Source organism: Lepisma saccharinum, chromosome 12 (assembly GCF_977018435.1).
Source record: "Lepisma saccharinum chromosome 12, izLepSacc3.1, whole genome shotgun sequence".
Classification (NCBI taxonomy): domain Eukaryota; kingdom Metazoa; phylum Arthropoda; class Insecta; order Zygentoma; family Lepismatidae; genus Lepisma; species Lepisma saccharinum.
The window spans coordinates 35,058,855-35,081,712 of NC_139240.1; the positions used below are offsets into that span (position 1 = coordinate 35,058,855).

A 22,858-nucleotide genomic window follows, 5' to 3' on the forward strand; every position below is an offset into this window, starting at 1 on the left:
GATACGGACCACTCCCCCCCCCCCAATATGTTCTTGGTTGGAAAGTACAATAAATGTCATTCCCTTTTCAAAGAATTCAAAATATAGCATTGTCATAATTTCGAAATACATATTCCTTGCGCCCGCTCTGAAATAACGTCCGGGTACGCCTATGCCGTGAATACGTTAAAAAAAATCAACAAACACATCTTGTTGGAAAATTTCCTGCTTTTACCGAGCCCATACAACGTGAAGGGATTCCACAAAAAGCAAGTGTAACGCTAATTTTCTCGTTACGGCAAAAACTATTTCCTGTCGCTGGCTGACGTAGGTGGTAAAAAGAATCGCGCAACTGTAATATGAGTCATTTTCCTCGTATATGTTGCGCCATGGCAGGTGATAATTCGTCCTTCCTTGCATACTTCATGGACAGGTGACATCCTGGGTGCAGAGCTTATCTCAATGTACATATCCATCATTTACAAGAATTCCTGATTCACGAACCATTGTGGCAATATTCTAAAAATCTACATATTGATAATTAAAATGAATTTGGGTGCGTAAGAGCTTGGACGTACGCACCCAAATTTATTTGAGTAATCAAAACGCAAACAGTTCCTCACATTCTAGAATATTGCCATGATGGTTCGTGAAACAGAAATTGTCGTACAAAACAAGACACCGAGGATTATTACTGCGGCAGATATACTTGATTTGATTTGATTTGATTTGATTTTAAAATTTTGGGTGCGTCAGCACTTAGGCCATTTTGCACCCGTCACATTATACGGGGTCCAGCCCCTTATCTTTACAAAGAACAACTCTAACGTTGCATAAGTAAAATCATAAAAGCTTAAAATGTTCTGACTCGTTAAAAGCTGAGGCTGTAAAGGGGCACTCAACACACACAAGGACAAAAAACAGGACAACACACACAAAATTATACTGGCCAGAGTGCCAGTCGCCAGAGCCTCGTTCGTCTGCAAAACGCAGTCCAGGGTGTACTAACGTGGAAGTGAGGTTGACAATTGGGTGTACTACGTGGAAAATCACCCCTTACACCCCACATATATTTTAAACGTTGAAATTAGAGATGCTATAAAAAGGAAACACTTCTTCCTATTTCATGCGTCAGATGAAACTAAAGCCCTTCAGCCACACCATCCGAATCCGATCATTAGTGACACTGGATTGTAAAATCCACGGCGACGCATAATTACCGTCAAAGGAGGTAACTTCGTCATGAGAGCAGTGTTGCCACAATCTGAGGGCACCATTTCCCTTTCCAAGGAGCAAAATTTCCCTTTTTGGACCAATTTTTCCCTTCACCTATACAAATATAATAATAATTATTATAATTATTAGCTGTGCCCTAGTAGTAGCAGCAGCAGCATCAGTAGTAGTAGTAATATTTCCGTTGGTCCATGCTCGTATGAATAAAAAATGAAACAAACTGTTCACATACATGTCAGTTTCATCGCTTCCTGGTCAAATGCACCAAGTTTGAATCCTGGTCAGGAATCCAATAAATCGTTAATTCTCATCGTTACAATTATCCGAAGATACAGAAAAGCGACGTACAATAAATAAACTTAAAAGAAATAGAAGTAGATACAGGTTTGTATTCAAGGGAGCAGAAATAAGAAGGAATAGGAAAGAATAAAAATGTGGATATGAAACTGGAACTTATAATGTAGAGTCAGATGTCATAAAATTTCCCTGAAATTGTGGTATCTTTCATCGAAATTCCCCTTTCCCTTTTGGATAAAATTTCTTCGGTCCAAATTTCCCTGCAAAAGGGAAATTTCCCTTCGTGTGACAACACTGCATGAGGTCGGTAGGAGTCACATGCTGGTGGAACAAAGGGAGTGTGAAGCCACACACGTGCAGTTCAATCTCTATCTACCTTGCGTGCAGTTGTGGAGCGGACATCAAGGGAGGAAGTGTGTTGCGTGCAAGTGCATTGTGCTTTGGAGCTGTTTGCAGCATTTTCACGTGCACGATGCCAAGGACATATAAGAAGATGGCGGTCGGAAATATCATAACTATACCTCCGATCAGGTGCAGGCGGCTTTACGACTGATCGGAAAGGGGAAAACGGTCGCGGAACCGTGACGATCTTACCTCATCATGGGGGTAATTTTCACCTGCTAGGAACGTAAGCAGAGATGACGAAGTTACCCCATTTGCTGGGGTAACTTCGTCACGATAATGCTAACGTATTTGCCCCCCTAATATTTTGGAATTTTGGTATTCCTTCAATACATTTATAAAGGACAAAGTGTTCCTCGCGTATAATTTTCGTGTTGTCACTCGCTAAGGATTTTGCAGGGCACATTAGAATATGCCAAAATCTGCACGAAGTTACCCCTTTTGACGGTATGTAAGCTGCCAAAGATGGACGACTTATAAAATAGCATCTAAAACTATCTAGAACTGCTACATCTTATGCTGCCATGAGAGGAAAAACAAGGAAATCCAAACCGCGACAGCTGCGGAGAGGACTAAAGTAAAGAAAATCCTGCCATGTCATCAGTACAATGACAAAAATGAGTCAGAGTCCAAAAAGGACTGACAATACAAACACAACCCGCCAAGACACTGACTTGACTCGGCACACTGAAGCATTCGTCTGATTTGGGGAGACACGAAAAAACTTCCCCTGTCCGCTTGTAATGATCTTAACCAAGCATAAGGTAGATAATGAATACATGCAGGGTGTTGTGTGTCTATTCGTTTCATCTTTTTAACCGCCTTGTAATCAAGGGCTATCGGGTTCGACACCCGGAACATAGTGGTTCGGATCCCACTTTAAAATTGTAGGCCCCGTTCCGATTAGCCTAACTGTGCATAAAGTAGACTTTAAACAAAGATAATTCAAATATTTTTACCCACCCACATCCAAGGGTTATTCAAAAAGTAATGCCCCATTTTTTTTTTTTTTACATTGAGAACTGTTCCTTCTATATAAATAAAATTCACAGTCAACAAAGGTACACGTTTCAGCTACATAGGGTAAAGGGCGGACAGATGGCGCATCACGTGACTAGCGGATAAGGAGCAGGCCGTTGGCGCCACTTTTCCACAGTTTTGAAGAAGAGACAACAGGACGAATGAGTGAGCGTTGCGTTCCCGATAAATCCGATATCAGAGATATTACAAGGCTTTTACGTCGTCAGGACATAGCTGGTAAGCGAAATAAATTTATTACCACTATTGTGTAAGCATCATAGAACTCGCATAGGAACGAACTAAGAAAATCTCAAACACATTTTCGGGAAGCTTGTCTGTTGCACTTCCATAGTTATTTTGTGTATTCAGGTCAGTGTTGCCATCTGGTGAGTTTTTGTAAACACATTCATCTCGACGTTGTGAGGTAAGATGACGCAATGTTGAGTGGGACAGATGGCGGTGCATTTTTACATTTACATGAAAGTTTACAAGATCAGTAATCTGCTACGGAGTCTGATAGCCTACTATCGTTTCATTACATCGGCCTTTACTCTTTCCACTTTTTTTTTTACAGAAATATGCCCAGAACGCGCCAGAGAACAATGGAACGAGTATCCTGGACGGAGGAAGACCTTCAGAATGGCGCACACCGTGTGATTAGCGAGAAGATGGAAGCGCGGGAAGCGAATCGAGAATTTCACATACCAGGGTCTACCTACGAAGGCGACTTTTTTCCAATAACTTATGGAATTGCCGGATTTAAGGCTGCAGACTCATGTTCACCTTCACTTACTGAGTTAGAGTTTTGGTTTTAGGTCAAAGTTATGCACAGAAAGGCTAATTGGGACTGGACCTACAGTTTAAAGTGGGATCCGAACCACTTGTGCCTCCACCCGGTATTGAACTCATCTTTGCTCATGTTCTGTGACCGCAACGAATCTGTTGTCGATAATGAAAATGAATGAGTGCCTACAACAGTACCAACAGTTAACGTCCACAGCAGACTCGATACAATGCATCAAATGCACAAGCTGTTCCATGAAATTTGTTCAGTTTATTCTTATACGTGGGTGAATCAAAAAGTAAGTTACACCCCCCTGTAAAAAAACACATTAGAAAAAAAAATATTGGACGAAAACGCATGAACATTTGACTTTTTTCCACAGTCACCAAGGTGTTCCAAGCACTTTTCGTATCGTGAGACCAGTTTATCGATTCTTTGTGTGTAAAAACTCCGTCCAATTTCTTTCAACCACTTTGAGACAGAACGAATGTCTCTCTTCTTCCAAAGAGGAGAAGAGGAGTTCTTTTGTTATTCCCCTTTTTCCCCTTCTTTTCTTTTACTTTTAGAAAGAGAGAGAGAGAAGGGATTTTATTTTTATTTTTATACTGCTTTCTGCACTTCCTCATCTGACGCGAAACGCTGACCCCCTAGGTTTTGTTTGAGAGGACCGAAAAGGTGGTAGTTACAGGGTGCCAAATCGGGGCTATAGGGAGGGTGAGACCACACTTCCCACTTGAATTTCTGCAGTAAATCCTGTGTGACACCAGCTGTATGGGGGTAACGTTGTCGTGAAGAACAACAACCCCATCACTCAATCTTCTGGGCCTTCTATCTTTAATGGCTTTTCTCAGCTTCTGTAAAGTCTCACAGTATATTGCGGCATTGATTGTTGTTCCTCGGGGCACAAACTCACTGTAAACAACGCCTTCGCAATCGAAGAAGATCATCAGCATGACCTTTTCGAACCGTTGGACAGGAGAAACTGCGGACCATCCGTGGAATAACGCCGAAGAAATGACAGCGCAGGATCAAAACGTTGATTTTTGTGCCCGTCGGTTAACAAGCGCGGCATCCAGCGAGAGCACAGTTTACGATAACCCATCTGATCACGAATCAGCACAGACGCACTAACATAGGATATGTTCAGTTCTCTTGCAATCTCTCTAATTTTCACGCGGCTGTTAGCAACAATGATTGTATTCACACGCTCCGCGTTGTCGATAGTATTCACAGTTGCTGTTCGTCGATCACGTTCTATCTTCCCTCTTCGAACATCTGGCACCATTTTGCGATCATGGGCCGTGACATCGCATTCTCACCATACACTCCGATTATGCCTTTGCGCCCACAAAAATCGGACGACGGAGCGCGCCTCAATGTTGGACGCCACCTCCATACGACGCGCCATACTCACACTGTGACTACTCGCATACCAAACCAGATGAAGCACGGCTGCTTCTAGTGTGTGAAGAAAACATTCCAGACAGTGTTGCCACCAAGCGTGATTATTTTATCTCTCTTAGTACAGGAACACGGGTCGGGTGTAACTTACTTTTTGATTCACCCTAGTAAGTGTTCTGCATGTGAAAGAGTGAAAAAAAATTGAACCACGGGCTGCCAAGAAGAAGTTGTGAGGCGCTAAACTGTTCTATTCAGATCGCATTCGCACTGCGCCATCTGTCCCATCCAGGTCGGACAGATGGCTAAAAGCTACTACCGTGCGTCCATTTCGATCTGCAGCCGAGAGATCGGGAGAAGCGTGGCGGGCGGCACTGACGGAGATGCCGACATTTGCGGCCTGAAATTCCCGCTTATTTTTATGGACATATGCAGACATTTATATAAATATTGCAAAACGAGCACTAACCTGTGTTATAAGAGCATGGTTTTAATTTTAGTAGCTTAGTGACTGTATGTGCCGATGATTTTGACACGCCCACCTCTTGTGAAACACGGCGTAGAGGTTTGTTTGGAGAACGTTCTAACGCTGCACCAATATCATCGAGTTTTGCTTCGGTTAGAATCCGTCGTTTTTGCTTAGGTGTTTTAAAATTTAACGATACAGTTTCTCATAATTTAAGGACAAGATGTCTAACCGTATCTCTGTGTGGAGTTGAAACGCATGGGAATTTCTGTACAAATTACCTACACACGTCTCGACACGAGTTTGTTTTCACGTAGGTACGTGTCATACATAAAAAAATCTTTGTTCTAACGTGAATCTTGCGGCTGGCATTACAATCGTCTCACTGACACGTCACACATACACACTACAATAACACAAACAAGTAACTGCAAGTAACCAAGAATAACACTCTTGCGCACAGTACGAAATTAACACGCTCTTGGTTTACATTGCTCGCCACTATATTTACAACTCTGTCTTCATCTAGTCGCGAAGGAACAAAAAACTCGAGCTCGGAGATTTCGGATTGCAAGGAAGCTCACGAACACTATTGACTTTTAACGGTTTCTTCTACAGCGTAATCTTGATACAGTGTTGCACATTCAAAACCTCCAAACGATCCCCATCGGCACAAAACTCTTTCAAGGATATAAACTTAAGCAGGACGTTACTGGTCAAAACTATGATTAAAATGTTTTATTATCTGTGGCTCTTAACATCGTTTCTAAAGCGTATTTTTTAGGTATATAAGAGCAGAACTTGGATGAATTACAGAAGAACTTTTGCGTGTTATAACACAGGTTAGTGATCGTTTTGCAATATTTATATGTCTGCATATGTCTATAAAAATAAGCGGGCATTACAGGCCGCAAATGTCGGCATCTCCGTCAGCGCCGCCCGCCACGCTTCTCCCGATCTCTCGGCTGCAGATCGAAATGAACGCACGGTATTTTTTTTGCATGCATATTGTCGCTACATTGTGGTACCGAACTTAGCCATCGCACATTTTTGTTGTTCCTCAAGAACTGAAAATGATGTAAAGTACATTGAAAATAAATAAAACGATAAATAAACAGCTTTTTTTACATTAACTGAAAATGTGCGCCATCTGTCCCCCTTTACCCTATGTTTCTACAAATTCTCCGTTTAATTATATGACCTTGCGCCATAGCAGAAGGAGCACATTCCTACCAATCCTCATTCCGGTAGCCATCTCATGACAGTCCCCAACATTGTTTTGGTAGTCTTCAAACTTTGTTCCATTGGGTCATTCGTTGGGATGAACCGATAGAAATCTGATGTTGCAAGAACAGTGATGTAGGGTGGATGCTTCTATTGTCCGTGCGGGTGCTGTCCCGAGGTTCGACAGTTAACTGAGGCGCTTACATCAGTACCCTTCACAAACTCCAGAGGCGATTCCGGCCTAACAGGGATCCCGGAGACATCTTGCTCTTCCATGATAATGCCCACCCCTGCACAAACCTGAGAACAATGGAAGCAAATGCTAAACTTCGTTGGTCTGTGCTCCCCTATCAACCCTACATCCCGGATCTTACACAGTCAAATTTTGTACCCCTTCGGGCCAATGATTGACCCAATGAGGGGGAACAAGGTTTGAAGACGACTAAGCATTGCTGGGGGTGTTAAGAGATGGCTACAGAAACGAGAGAGAATCTTGTATAATGGAATGGCACACATGACCTCGTTCTGAGATCGGCGTAAGTTCATATAACTGAACAGAGAATTTGTAGAAGGAACGGATTGCGGTGAAACTTGGTACAGAGGCTATGAGAACTAGGCAAGTAAATGCTGATGAAAATCAATTAGTTCAAATTTTTACCACCAGGTGGCAATGTAACGCTGAAATCTGGTGCACAGTGAACATCCCGGAAAATGCTTCCTGCAACTATTGATCTTCCAAAGGATATTTCACGTTGACCAGGAGTGCCCATCCCACCCAAGGCCAATGGCGTCCCCCAAACCATGCCATAATTCCTCATAATATATTTAATTACAACAGCGTGTCTACTGAAAATACCTTCTTCTAGCTTTACCTAACACTATAGCCTGCTTGATCTGCCCCTCCCCCTAAACAGTCATGCGCATCCCACCCAAGAACATGGATGCATTAACCCCCAAAATCGTTTATCATAATCCCCCAAAATAATTTGGATGAATATATAATAATGTATTGTTATTTCAATACAATAGCCTTATAAACTGTCCATATTTTTTTAACTGTTCAAATTTTCAAAATAACTGAAAGATGGCACATAGATTGGTTAAATGCTTAAGTTTATCTCAAATATTACAAATTATATAAACAAGCAATTAAACACGTGTTTGTGAATTTCATCAGCATTCGCTTCCCCATAGTCCTCATAGCATCTATACTAAGTTTCACAGCAATCAGTTGCTTTATATGAGCTCCAGGGGACTCTGATTAGGGGAACTTTAATTATGACCACCTGGTATGTAGCTGAAACCGGTATCTTTGCTGTGTGAGAATTTCATTTATGTAGAATAAACAATTCTCCAAAATGTGAGGCATTACTTTTTGAGCAACCCTTGTAATAAAACTAGTTATTATTAATTGGCCTGTTTTAATATTAGTATTATAGACATACTTATCTTATAATAAACATTATTTATTAGCAGTAGTACAGGGTGATTTTTTTAAAACTCATGGTTTTCTTTGTTGTGTAAAATTTGTAAATGAAGTATTGGAGTATGTTTACCGGTTTATATGCATCCCGGTTAATATCGCCCACGCCTCAACAAAAACAGCAAATATTCACCAGTGTACCCTACAATAACATTGAAGTATTGGATTTTTGCTAAACTGAATTAATGAAAATGAGTTCTTTATTTTTTTGTATTCACTCAAACATAAATAAAACATAAAAATTATGGCACAGACATATGACATAACATCTCACCTTTAAAGAAGGTGCTGAAAGTGTCGACCTCCTTCCTGTAAACAAAGTCGAACACGCCGTTCCATGTTAAGGGCTGTCTGACATAGTGTTTCTGCGGTAATGTTCTCAATTTCAGTGATAATGTTCTGCTTCAACATTTCCAGGGATGTAGGGTTGTTTGTGTACACACGTCCCTTTAGGAAGCCTCACAGAAAGAAGTCAAGTGAAGTTAAGTCTGGAGACCACGGAGGCCACAATCCCTTTGAAATAACCACATTCGCAAAGAATCTTTCAATCAGTGCCATACTGTCATGCGATGTATGGCATGTATCACCATCCTGTTGAAAATAACCCTGTGTGAGTTCAATGTCGTCCAAACTTTCAACAAATTCCATGAATATTGGCCTGTACCGCTCTGTGTTCACTGTTTGATTGAAGAAGATTGGACCCACTATACGTGATGCTGAGACAGCGCACCATACCCCAACTTTCTGTGAGTGCAACGGAATTTCGATTACACTACGTGGATTTTCAGCTGCCCATATCCGTGTATTCTGAGAATTAACATACCCAGAGAGATGAAACCAGGCTTCATCAGTAAACCACGTTATTTTCAGAATATCAGGATTACGCACAATAAACATTAAAAACCAATTACAGTAATCTACACGTTTAACTTTATCTGGATCCTTCAATTCTTGAACAGCTGTAATTTTGTACGCCCTTAGTTTCGCACTTTTCGCTGCCTTTTGACATGTTGAATAGCTATAGCCGGTTTCTTGTGACAAACGACGGAGAGATTTCTTGGGCGACCTCAAGAGTCGAGCACTGACATCTTCCACAACACCTGCCCGCGGGGTCTGATGCTTCCTTATCTCACTCAGAAGCGATCCTGTTTCTTCCAATTTCTTCACTAGAGACAATATTGTGTTCTTGTCTGGGGCAGAACGTGAGGCAAATTTGTTTCTGAATGCCCTTTGCGTAGCAACAACAGAATCAGTTTTCCAAAAACTTTTCACGATAAACACACGTTCCTGCAAGGAGTACACCATTCTTACTGTGTGTCCTGATCACAATAACGCAACTATTCAGCACGACAATTACGCAAAAGCACACAACTTTCCAGCACAACAATATAACAGCTCAGTTTCCTGGTTATTGGTGACAATGACAACGGTGCTATCTACAGGAGGAAACTTAAACCTCCGCACTGCATCCAAACCCCCAGACCATATAGACGCGAAAGGTACACTGGTGAATATTTGCTGTTTTTGTTGAGGCGTGGGCGATATTACCCGGGATGCATATAAACCGGTAAACATACTCCAATAAATCTCCCATCCTTCCTTATTCATTTGCCACAAACCGCATGGAAATAATACTTCATTTACAAATTTTACACAGCAAAGAAAACCATGAGTTTTAAAAAAATCACCCGTTATTATGTGTGAGACACTTGGTTTGGACCCCTTCCAAAATATAATTCTAAATAGGTCCCAGGGTGACCACTAAAAGCACTCACAATCAACCCCTCTTTCATGTACTACAGGCTAACAAGGCTCTGGTGCCTCTACCCACTTTGTGTTTGTCCCATCATTCATCCCATTTTACCACCATTCATTCTCGTTGTTGCGATTAGCCAAAAGTAAAATAAGAACAATATGAAATAAAAAATAATAATCCGGGTTTCTGTAACACCCTAAATTTTTCAGCCCTTGGTTCAACAAATACCTGGCCTCCCCAATGGCATAGTGGTAAGGTTATCACCTTGCAATTAAGGGGTCCAGGGATCGATACCCCATGGAAGCACATTGCACTTTAAACTGTAGGTCCAGTCTTGATTAGTCTGTCTGTGCATAAAGTGGAGTTAAAACAAAATTTCAATTCAACAAATACAGATTACAAATTAAGAATACTACAATTCAAATTCATCATCTGAAGAAGATTAATATAAGTTGTTGTTTTTTGTTTGTTTTTTCAAAGTGTTCTCTTCTACCTTCAGGGAGAATGCTATCATCTTTACACAGCATATTTGCCACAGTCATGGCTGGAACATTATGACTGATTTGAGTGGTTGATGTGCTTTAAGTCTCCTTGCTTTTCTGACACTTTTAGCTAGTCACGAAGATGAGGATGAATAATGAAGAGGGGACAATCACAAGAGCCCCCACAGAGGATTAAGCTGGCTGTCAGTCCATATCCCACAGCCTTGCTAGACAGCAAAATGGTGTGCTATGTGGAGAGGAGGTTGACATTTTGGTAGATTTTGGAAACGTCAGCACTTAACACCCATAAAGCACAATGACAAACAATTGAATAATAGCTTGGTTCATATCATGTGATGTAAGCAAACCTTGACTGTGGGATGTATAGTGTATCACTTAAAACATCAACCACTATTTGACTACAACAATTGCTAATTAATGGCCTATTGTAATTCAAGGTTTGAGAATGTTTGAAAAAATTTCAAAGTTATATAGGAATATATAGAAGTTTTTTTTGTTTTTTTTATCAGCAAAATATCAGCTGCCATGTTTCATTAGAGCTTAATGATAATGACACTATTTACAATTTAACATGATTAGTAGTTTGAATATTGGGTCATCCCATGTCAAATCAACAAGGTCCTCAACCTTACATTTTTTCAATGAAATTTGCCATACCGCAGAGACTACTTGAGGTAAGACATTTTTTTTAACACCTTGATAACTTTAAATTGCAATATTTTTTGGCATTCAGGGAACGTTGGAAAAGTCTTGAAAGGTTCTTGAACATGAAATATTGCATGCCTATGTCAAGGTAAAAAAAACAACTGAAGGTGGTGTAAAGACACTATTGGTAGCAACTTCCCAAAAAAAAAGTATTTTATTTATTTTTAAAAAATATGTGATAGTACTCATTAACTGTACAAAATTTTAAAACTGAATGCCAATGGGATAAGGAGTTATGTTAGAGTAAGTTAGGTAATGCATGATTACACAACTTTGATAGACAAATTCCTATAATTCAAAAGTAAAAGTCTAACAGAAATGAAACAATATTGTTTGAATTAATGTACATGAATTTGATGTTCACATTGCAAGTTATTAGAAATTCAGGATGACTGAAAAGTCTGGTCCCACAGGCAACTCCATTATCAGTGCACATAGCCTAGCGAAAAATAAAATGAGGGGAAAGCTGTAGGAAATAAATGACTTTCAATATAAAATGGTCAAATTCTCAACATAGCGTGCACCGTTCAGCTGCACACTGATACGAGCCTCATTGGTAGCCAAAAATGCCATATACTTAGCCCAGAATACTGCATGCCATCGCAATACAGAACTGGGTAAATTAAGAATTAATGACGATAAGTACAGGCAAAGTAAATAAGTAAAAAATATAAATGTGTGGCATGCACAGTGGAACAGTGTGAAGCACATATGGTAGCCTGATTTTCATCTGTGTGTTCTTAGCCTTTTCTAGTGGTCTGAGAAAGGGAGGAGTGTGCACATTGCATGCCACATTAAAATCAAACAAACTTGTTACTAAAAGCCCTAAACCTGACCTACCTAAGCTAATAAAATCTTTTAGGGATGCAATACACTTTCGAACATCATGCAGTCCATATCCAAGACAACAGTAAATGAATGGCTGTTGGCAGACAAACATCAACAAGAGTACACAGAAGGTAAAAATCATTTAGAAAACACGATATAAGTAATCATTAAGCCTCTGAAGTATGGTTATTATTACTCTTATAGTTACAGTTTCTACAAGCACTTAAAATAAACTTTGTGATATGAATTTCAGAACACATGCCCCCTTCATCAGATATTTATGAAGTATGTGTAATGAGACATAAATCGAAATTTCTTTCTCGTTCAAGAGTGAGATTACAGAGTCCACTATATTTGGGCTGAATCATACCATTCGACACTACCTTCCAGAAGTTTTTCCTAAGTTTCAATTTTGAGAAAGATAGTTATTTTTTTCGTGGTTGTTACTTGAAGAGTAGGAAACAAACAGAAGGTGGTACAGGATACAGAGAACACTGGAAGCTAGTGTAGAGTTATCAAGGAGAAGAAACTTTGCCAAAGCACTTGATTTCAGATTTGTGCACATTCTTGAAACTTAGAACTTGATCAGGAAATTCGGAAGATACTAAATCATCTTCGTAACTGTTACAAAGGGCAATAGCTGCATCCTTCTTCAGTTTAAAATGCTGGAAGCATTTAAATGCCCCATACTTTGCTCCGTGGCAGTTTGAGGTGCTTTATCATTAACATATTAAAATCGTGTAGGCAATGCAAGGTCACGAGACAGAAGAAAAGCCAAGACAAAGCGCTTTTTATTCAAGAAAATAATAAATGGATAAAAATGTCCAAGCAATTTTTGCGTTAATGTTCCACATGAAAAATGAGAATAATTTTGACTTTTTCGGGGCACCTTAGGCTTAGAGCTCCCACTCGCCTCTGATTTCATGTATTCATTCAAATTATAATGTCAAACTAGAATATAAAGCCATATAAAAAAAAGGTTTTAATTTTATTGCCCATAAAAATTAGCCTTTTCTATCTTTCTCACTTCCATTTATTACGTTTTCGTATCAGCCTCATAGGACGCGAGGCCCCTATATGCACGAGGCCCAGGAGTGGTAGCCCACTTCGCCCACCCCTTGCTACGCCAATGGTTATACAACCTCAAGGCACCTGCGCCTAGCAGAAATTCAAATATTTCCATGCGTAGTGAAACATAACTGCCATTGGCAACACTGACAATAGTGCTCGCGTCTACCTGCAAGAACTACATCGAAAAACCTGGCAGCCATCGATGCCTCTGCACAACTGTGACGTGAAGCTCACTTACAGGATGTCGAACACCTGGGCTTGATGTGCGTGTTGCATATTATTGTAGGCACACCTCCTTGCAGACAGGTTTTTTTGCGGGTCTTGTGCAGGTCTCTTGACAAAAACATTGTTAAAGCAAATATGATATAATGTAAAGAAAACATTAAAAACAAAATTGTTGATGCACAACAAAGAAAAATAATGAAAGCAATTTATGAGTGATCAGAGGAAAAAAATGTTTTGTCGAAACCTGTTTCATCTCTCTATTTGTAGGTTAAGTTGACACTTTTTTGTAGAGTTGAGTATTAATGCAATAATGGCATTCAGATGGCCGAGTTTTTTCATGACGTCCGCTAGATTTGTAGAAATTCTGACAAAACCCGAACTGCTCCAAACTCCCTTCTCGGGAACAAACAAGGACAACAATAATTTGCCGCTGGAAGAGTATCCAGTTAATCATTTTACAGAGTTGTAGTAACTTGATTGAAAATGCCTTGTGTACGATTTTGTTTTAGTTTTTAATCCAGTTAGGATAGGTGTTGGTTTGCTGTCTTTTCTGTAAAGGTCAATGAACTAAAAGCTTCCGTCTTCAGCCGGTCGATCATACAACATTTGCAACTCTACGCTCGCAACATTCACTTTCTTGTCCTGCCGCTGCGTGTGTCTTGGCTTGGGACTGGTGGAACAGGTGGACGCTGTTTCCTCGGAAGCTATTTCGCACCATTTAGACTGTAGAAGATTTTTCCAGTTCGTTATGAATGACAGACGCAATTTTGCAATGAGATTAGGAAACTATGGACTTACTACACTCAAAACTATCACTACGACGCAATTGAACTTTAGCGCATATAAAAAATTCGAAGGAAAAGGAATTCGCTATGTCTCTTGCAGGGAACAGCTAGAGTGTTCAGCTTCTGACCATGGTGGGAGGTGGGACCATGAGGATTGTTTACCTTCGCGCGTGGTCAGAAATACTCAGTATTAGGCGTTAGAGGGTGGAACGATGGGGGTAGGTGAAGTAAACAAATGCCCAGTCACGGTGAAAGTTTTTCTTCAGTGCTACTTTTGGAAATGTTGATTACGGGAGAAAGAAGTGTTCTTATTATGTTAATATAGATAATTTAAATAGCTTCAATGGGCGATAAGTAGGAGGGAACAGCCTGTTCCCTCTGTTCCATGGAGGGACCGCCACTGCTATATTACCACTCTTACCTACTCAGAAAGTAGAAAAATCTTTAAAGAAAGTAATTTGTTGTGATGAAAAAGACACTCAACTTCAGGTAACTGTTTGGTAGGGAATCCCAGGTTTTTCCACAATGAAAATTGTTACACAACATAATCAATACATTCAAACATAATATTAAAAAACAGAAAGGTAATATTTTTCATAATAAAAATATCACAGGTTTCAGTATTGGGTGTATGAACCAATGTTTCCACTGGCATCCATATATATTATTTTACAAATGGCCCTAAAACACTCACAAATTACCACTAATATTAGTACACATAATATTGTTAGAAATGTTGAATAAGTGGGAGAAGTATTACTATGTTGTTTATCCACTTTTAGTTCACAGAAATTGTACTAACACTCACAAATTTACACTAATATTAGTACACATAATATTGTTAGAAATATTAAATAAGTGGGAGAAGTATTACTATGATGTTTATCCACTTTTAGTTGACAGAAATTGTACTAAGACCAGAGTGGTTGTCCAGAATGCACATGGGTCAGTCCATAACGAATGATCCAGCACTGGTTGCTTGACAGTTTTAAAAATTTTCAATACTTTTGATGTTCTGACTCCTATGGAGGGGTAGTTCAAAGCACGCATTATTTTTCTAAAACTTGACTTTGTTTAAAAATGGTGGCCAGTTTTTGTTTCATGACTTCGGGTATTTTTGGCCATTGCAGACAGTTGTGATAATTATGATAACTCAGCTAAGAAAAATTATAGAAAGCTGTGGTAAACAACATAGTTTTCAGTAGATTTCAAGCATTATTTTATGTTATGCTGCTTTTATCACTATCTCTAATGAAAATGACTGAAATTTAAGGCTAAAATTGATATTCAATTTTGAACAAAAATCAAAGTGCAGGATTTTTTTTAGTAGGGAAGTAATATAATATCAGAGCTATAATTTTTTAGATAAAACATATAGCTACATCCAAAGTTTTGGCAGAAAATATTTGAGCTCTGCTACTGGTTTCAGAGATATGACATGTTTAGTGTCACATGGTGCATTCTTTCTCCAACCACTTTCTGAAAATCTTCAAATTTTCAAAAATGTATAACTTTTCAACATATCTGTTGGACAAGTCTAATATTACATCTTTGTCGTATTGGACCAAGTATCTATCAGTAAACAATATTGGAAGCAAATCCGTGACTATGATGCAACTTTTTGTCTTTCAATTGGGTGATTTCACATGGAATGATCCATCTGCATTTTGTAGCGAGGATCCATTCTTGGTTTATGGTCGTAGCAGATATGGATTTTTTGGAGATTCTCATATGAGTTTCGCCCGACCCTGTGGCCGAGTGGTTAGCACATCGCGCTGCAACGCCAAGGGTCCCGGGTTCGAATCCCGGTCGGGCTTGGTTGTTTGTGAATGTCCATTCATCAATTTCATCATTTCTAGGTATGGCCAAACGGATCCAGATCCGAAAAATCCGGATCTGTTAGGATCTGGATCCGAAAGTTCCGGATCTGAAAGTTTCGGATCTGGATCCGGATCCGAGAGTTCCAGATCTGAAAATTTCGGATCTGGATCCGAGAGTTTCGTATCTCAATCCCATTATAATATTACCACACCTTAAAAGGTATTATGATCTTCGATTACAAAGAATTTTTTCATTAGTTAGTCCTACAAGAATTTTTTCAAGTGTTGTTCCTAAAATACTTTGCTACGCATCGACTAACGCACTCGTGCACAAAAATAACCTTACTTGTTTAACATAAAATGTCAGAGGTGATTTTGTAAATGCCATTGAAACGAATATGTATTCATTCGAATGTATTGGAAATGAAAACACACATAAATGTGAGACATCCATTCCAGAATGAAACCTTTAACAGATATAACAAGATAGAAATGTTATTCAAAAATTATACAATTGTTCTACAGTTACAGTTTTACAAATTAAAATAAAACATTATAATATATGCAGTGTTATATAATTACAAAGTGTAAGATTAACAAGAGAGGTTATCTAAGTGTCCCCCTCCAATTTCCATGAAACTTGGCAGGTGTATAGTGGGGCCCAATGGAAGAAATACGTGTTCTTTTGTTTCAGCTAAAAAACTGTTTTAGGGGGCAAAACCCCCCCAAATGTCAAGATGAGGACAAATTGAAGTGGGGATCTGACCCCTGTGTCCCCCTCCGATTTCCATGATACTTGGCAGGTGTGTGTATAAACGGGCCCAAAGGAAGAAATATGTGTTTTTTTTTTGTTTCAGCTAAAAAACTGTTTTAGGGGGCAAAAAAAAAACTTCAAATGTCAAGATGAGGACAAATTTAAGTGGGCATTTGACCTATGTGTCCCCCTCCGATTTCCATGAAACTTAGCAGGTGTATAGTGGTGCCCAAAGGAATAAATACGTGTTTTTCTTTGTTTCAGCTAAAAACTGTTTTAGGGGGCAAAATCCCCTCAAATGTCAAGATGAGGATAAATTGAAGTAAGGATTTGACCCCTGTGTCCCCCTCCGATTTTCATGAAACTTCGCAGGTGTATAGAGGGGCCCAAAGGAAGAAATACGTGTTTTTTTCTGTTTCGGCTAAAAAACTGTTTTAGGGGTCAAAACCCGCCTCAAATGTCAAGATGAGGACAAATTGACTTGGGGATCATCTGACCCCTGTATCCCCCTCCGATTCCCATGAAATTTGACAGGTGTATAGAGAGGCTCTATGCCCCCTGTTTCTTCCTATGCCATATTTACGTGGTTTCGGGGCCAGATCCCCACTTCAATTTCTCCTCATCTTGACATTTGAGGGGGGGGCTTCTATACACCTGCCAAGTTTCATGGAAATCGGAGGGGGAAATTAGACTTCCCTTGTAAGTGTATTAATTAATTACAATTCGCGCACGCGCGCACACACACTATATATATATTAGCAGGTAACAATATGTTATAAGCACATCCTTACTTTCGAAAGAAGCACATGTGGGATGGCAAAACGGATCAGGATCCAAAAGTACCGGATCCGTATCCGGATCTGAAAAATTTTAGGATCCGGAACCAACCGGATCCGGATCTGGTCATCCCTAATCATTTCATCACTCATCCCCATCTTCGCAAATTAGCCAAGAGGCACAAAACGCGAAGTAAAATAAACTAAATCAAATCAAAATCAAATCAAATCATATGAGTTTCAAAGAGTAGTGATGGGAAAGGTCATTCCTTTTATGGATTCAATTCCTTTCGTTCAGCTCACCTAAAAGAATCTATTCTTCCAACTCATTCTTTTGTTCCACTGGAAGTCAGTCCGACCTGACTCCCACAGTCTCCTCCTAGTTCCAGCATGATTTTGTTCCTCCTTGCCAGGAGAGAAGGAGGGGGAAGTGGATGCAGGACAGAGTTTTCTGCTGGTGTGTTAATTATTGTTAAAAGGTGGGTTCCTTCAATATTGTTTTACACCTCCCTCCTGCACTGCTCAACTCACTAACATGAAATTATACTGTACTTTGAAACGGGAAAATTATCATGCCTTTTATTCGCATTTATTATTGATACTAGCTACAACAGATAGTAGTCCCTCTAAAGGCGATGGCAATAAAGCTAAGAAAAATATAGCATGTGGTTAAAAAATCTCTCAAAGTGTCCAATACTGTGTAATTGATTCGTCGACGTAAACATATCAATACCGTATTCATGAAAATATACTTTTTTTATATCGACAACAAGAATGCTTCGTAACTGATATTTTCCTTTTGCATTCATAAAGTTTGGGTAATGGAAGGGAAGGGGGGAGAAGAAAGAAAAATGTAACAATTGAAAATAATTAATAAATTAAATTGTAATAGATGCTGAATGATTACTGCGCTCTTCACTCAAATTAAATGTATTTTTATTCATTTCAAATACTCCCTCTGTCCCATAATTATTGTCCGGTACACCTTTGGTTGTCGTGTCATAATAATTGCCCTATATTCAAACTGTGACATTGGTGTATACAGAAGAAGAACATGAAACATGGGAATGTGTCATACAACGTTATTACTCAAGGATCAGTACAAATTGTGCTTTCCATCTGCCTCTTCGTCTGTCATTTCTGTACTACCATTTTGGCATATCGGACTATAATTATGGGACAGAGGGAGTATATCGTTACGTCTCTTTCATTTTTAAAATTCAAAGTTCTGATGATTCAAATACATGTTTTAAGCAAAGATTTTATTTTACGAAGTTCAGGTGCATTTCAACCCACCCATAGTCTCACCTCTCCAGGCTGTTTGGTTGGAATGAAATCTGTTTTGATTCGTTCCAATTTAAAATTCTCATTCCGATTCCAAATATTCGTTCCAAGGGTCACTGACTAGTCCATCAAATGTGCAGTCACCCTATTGGGGAGCTTGGAGCGAGCTAAAAAGTGAAGTAACACCCTCTCTTCTCTTTGAAATCTTGGTTGGTTTCTTCCACTGACCTCAATAGTGGGTGAATGAGGGAGAGGGGTTTGTAAAGCAGTGATGAACCCAACATGAAACTTTCCCAGGAATGGGAAATTTTGGAGCCAAGAGAGGGAAAAGAAAGAAACCTCTAAATTTTGCAAGAAACTATGGAATTAGACATCATGCATTAATGCTTGCTTTTTCCCCTTTAGTGACGTATAAATGGTTGAAATGTCTTTTCTTTCAACTCAGCTGTTCGTGATTCAGATAGAAAGTGTAACAACATTCAAGTCAAAACATAATTAACAATTAAGACTGAAATAAATTTGTACAAAATTTACCTTTACATCCTCCTAGATTAGAAGTTCTGGACAAATCCTGAAATTAGTGACCATTTATTTTCTATTTTTTGGTTGTAGAAGACAAGAAATTTTAAGGTTGTACGGGGAACTCTTTGCTATTCAGGAGGGAAATTTCTCTCTGAGCCAAGGCAGAGTTTGCAGAATTCACATTGTCTGTAAGCCTGTTTAAGACCAGGTCACGCCGCATCGGAATGGGCAAAATACAACTTCCCTCTCCCCCAGTGCCTTCTTAATGCTGAGGCAGATAACAGGAAAGTAAGGGAACAAAAGGACGGGAGAAGCGGTTTGTCAAAGTTTCACAGGTGTGTTGATAAAGGCACAGTGGCAGAAACGCAGTAGCTCCCCGGAATCTGAACGATTCGTCCACTTGCTGGATTAGTTCCAGAAAGACCCATCGCTATCAAAGAGGTTTTGGTGAGTCTCGCTCAAATGCATGTTACCAGCCTTGGAAGCATTTAGGGGTGTTAAGTTTAATGCTAAGAGCCTTACGTGATCCACCTAACCTATTAACGAACTCATTTAGGGATGTTTTGCTAATGGCAAGAATCCAAAACCTGAACCACCTGCCCAGACAAAAACATTTAGGGATGTAATACCCCTCACACCTATGTCACATGACATAGTAGCACCAACAGTCAGTATCAAAGACATCCATTAACGAATGGCAGAAAACAAGCAGTAAGTAATCACTAAGACCCTGAGCATCTGAAGTATATGTTAACAGGCAGACAGAAATCGAACCATGTAGAAAATGTCTATGCACCATGACTAGTTCAAAATTAAACAACCAGAACTTGTGCCATATACCCAAAATATGTAATTATCTACGTAAAAATAGCATGTATGCATTCCATAGTACTTCATTGAAGTGATCCAAATATATTGAAATACATGAATATGTTTGAAGTTTTTAAAGAAATGGTTTAAGGTAAGAAATGTGCTTTCATGCAATAGTCCATTCCATATTTATGACTTGTTGGCTGTAAATAGCCTTCTTTTCTATACTAACTCACAAACTCACGATACACTGATGTACTGCTGGATGACAAAAACACGAATCAGCCAAGTCAAAAAATCCTTAGCCCCCCAACCCCTCCCACAAAAAAATTATAAATACGCCACTAAATCACAATTTTTAACTTGTGCACTGCAAACAACAACAACAAATGAACATGAAAAACAGAATCCAGAATCTGCAAACTACACCTTTTCCATTGCAGGCAGGCATTTGAATAATACATAAAGAGAATAACAGATTATGAAGAATGTGTAATATGTTACTGTGAAAGTTTAGTAACATTTCGATACGGTCCCAAGATTTCTTTATTTTTACAAGAAACTACTTACAGAAATGAGTTTCTGTAGCATTTAGAAGTTCGTGGAGTTATTCTTTTTCATCGTGGAATCTATTTAACCAGGAATTCATGTATTTTTCAACAGAAATATCTTTCCAATGCACAATTGCTGTTGCTTTCATTTCCTTCCACTACGTGAACCAGATGTTGCGTAACCCCCTGTCAGTGTTTCCAACCACGCCGTTGTTTTGCAAGAATATTACAATTTTAACTATGTTTGCCTAACCTAACCTTGCATGTTTTGTGGGGCTATCCGTGAATGGTTTGTGGGGCTATGCGTGATGACAATTTTAACTATGTTTGCCTAACCTAACCGAACCTAACCTTGCTGTGCATGGTTTGTGGGGCTATTCATGAATTGGGGCTATCCGTGAATGGTTTGTGGGACTACGCGTGCATTTTTCGGTTGCGAAGGTTGGAAACACTGCATACCCACTGATGATCTACCACGCTAGTCAAGCTGTCGCGCCAAATTGTGTGTTTCGCAAGCAAAAAAAGGAAGAACAATAATTACTCATAATGTAAAAAATTGAATTTATGTTCGTGAAAAAAACCAAATAACGCCTTGAAGAATCTTTCGCAATGCAGAATAGGCAAGTACGAATGTTCAAAATGACGAAATAAACGAGTGAGGTGTGTTGGGACCACATCGAAGTAGTAATGACAGTTTTCTGAGCCAACTTAAAATCTGTGATCTCTAAATATTTCACAAATCATGTAGAAAATCGTAGTTTCCCAACCTTTAGGCATGGGCGTAACATGGGGCTTAATTTTGAGGTGGCAGAATCAAACTTGGGGCTAAAATTGGAGGGGGGGGGAAGCAAACTCGAAAAGTTTTTCATCTCATAAAAACAGCATCCAGGATTATTTCCGCCAAGTTAAGCTTATATCTTCATGAATACACTTGTAAACAAGTCTGGATGCAATAAACAAAAACAAATTACAAGATCTTCCACATCAACTTACAAGGCCTATATATGCAATGAACAAAAACTAACTGGAGATCTTCATTTATCATGGGGCTCACGATAAATTACTATGCTGAACATGTACATTTCTTCTTAAGGAATATAAAATATAAATGTGTTCTACACTATAAATTATTAAGCTCTATATTACCGGTGTAGTAGTCCCCTATTGGTACGTTTAAATTGACCTAATCGATCTATTAAATCTATTTTCTTAAAATCCCTCAAGAATGTACCCAACAACATTTATCACATGATCAATTCAAAGAGACTTTATTAATCACTCCTTAACGTTTTCATTGACCTGAAAAATGGTTTAGTTCACAGAACTTATATGTTTCACTGTTTCATTCCATCTGCACCGATAGCTGCAATGTACAGCTGTTCCACAATTCAAATACAAGACCTTACAAAAATTGGGTAAATAAAATCTTAGGATACTTACGATAATTTCCGCCTATCCATGGTGTTATGGGTTGCGAGGACACATTTAACTTGTAATTATTATAATTTCCGAAATATAGCTTCCGCTAGCAGAACATATCTGCAACGATAACGTAAGTTGGTTGCAGGTGGCAGCACTTGGCTACAGAGAGCGAGGAACGTCACATGAATCGAATCGTTGATCAAATTCATTCAAGGTAAACATTTCTTTTCCTTTCTTCCCGTAAAATGGGAAAATGAAATATTGAACTCGGGAACCATATATGGAATAAAAGTGGCCAATTCTATCTATCCTGCGTTGGCGTCTAAAACTAACAATGATCTATCAATAAGTGCAGTTGGTGACAGCCACTCAAGGTTATTAGAAGTGCCCCACTGGCGTCGCCAAAGGGGAGGCGTGGTGGGCAATAACACTAGAAAGGCAGCTAATCACCGATATCCCTACCCCGCCGGTCTTTAAAAAACAATATTTTGACCAAAAACAAATGTGGTCAGGTCCAGTGCAGCGGGAACTTCAGTGGCGAGATCGAAAGTTGACTATACGCCCACACAAGGCGTCACTAGTTTCCAATTACTGGAGAGGGTGGGATAATCATCCTTTGGAATTCTCGAGGGGTGGAGGGTCAAATTACATCCTCAGGATTTTTTCCAGAGAGGGGTAAAGTATTTATCCAGGGGGAGACATATTTTCCTCCAATAATAGTTTTGAATGGTTTTGTTCAAAAACGCCTCCTCAGTTTGAA

The 22,858-nt window shown here is 39.3% G+C and overlaps 1 protein-coding gene across 3 annotated transcripts in view; it reads right to left on the minus strand.

Moving 5' to 3' along the window:
* The window catches only part of Csp (Cysteine string protein), a 98,781-nt gene extending 76,505 nt beyond the window's left edge, over positions 1-22,276 (minus strand). For all 3 annotated transcript variants that reach the window (XM_083132049.1, XM_083132047.1, XM_083132048.1), the window contains exon 1: positions 22,117-22,276. In XM_083132049.1, the coding sequence (XP_082988175.1) occupies positions 22,117-22,136 (20 nt within the window). In that variant the 5' untranslated portion in view covers positions 22,137-22,276. The remainder of the gene's footprint in view (positions 1-22,116) is intronic.
* Positions 22,277-22,858: the final 582 nt, after the last annotated feature.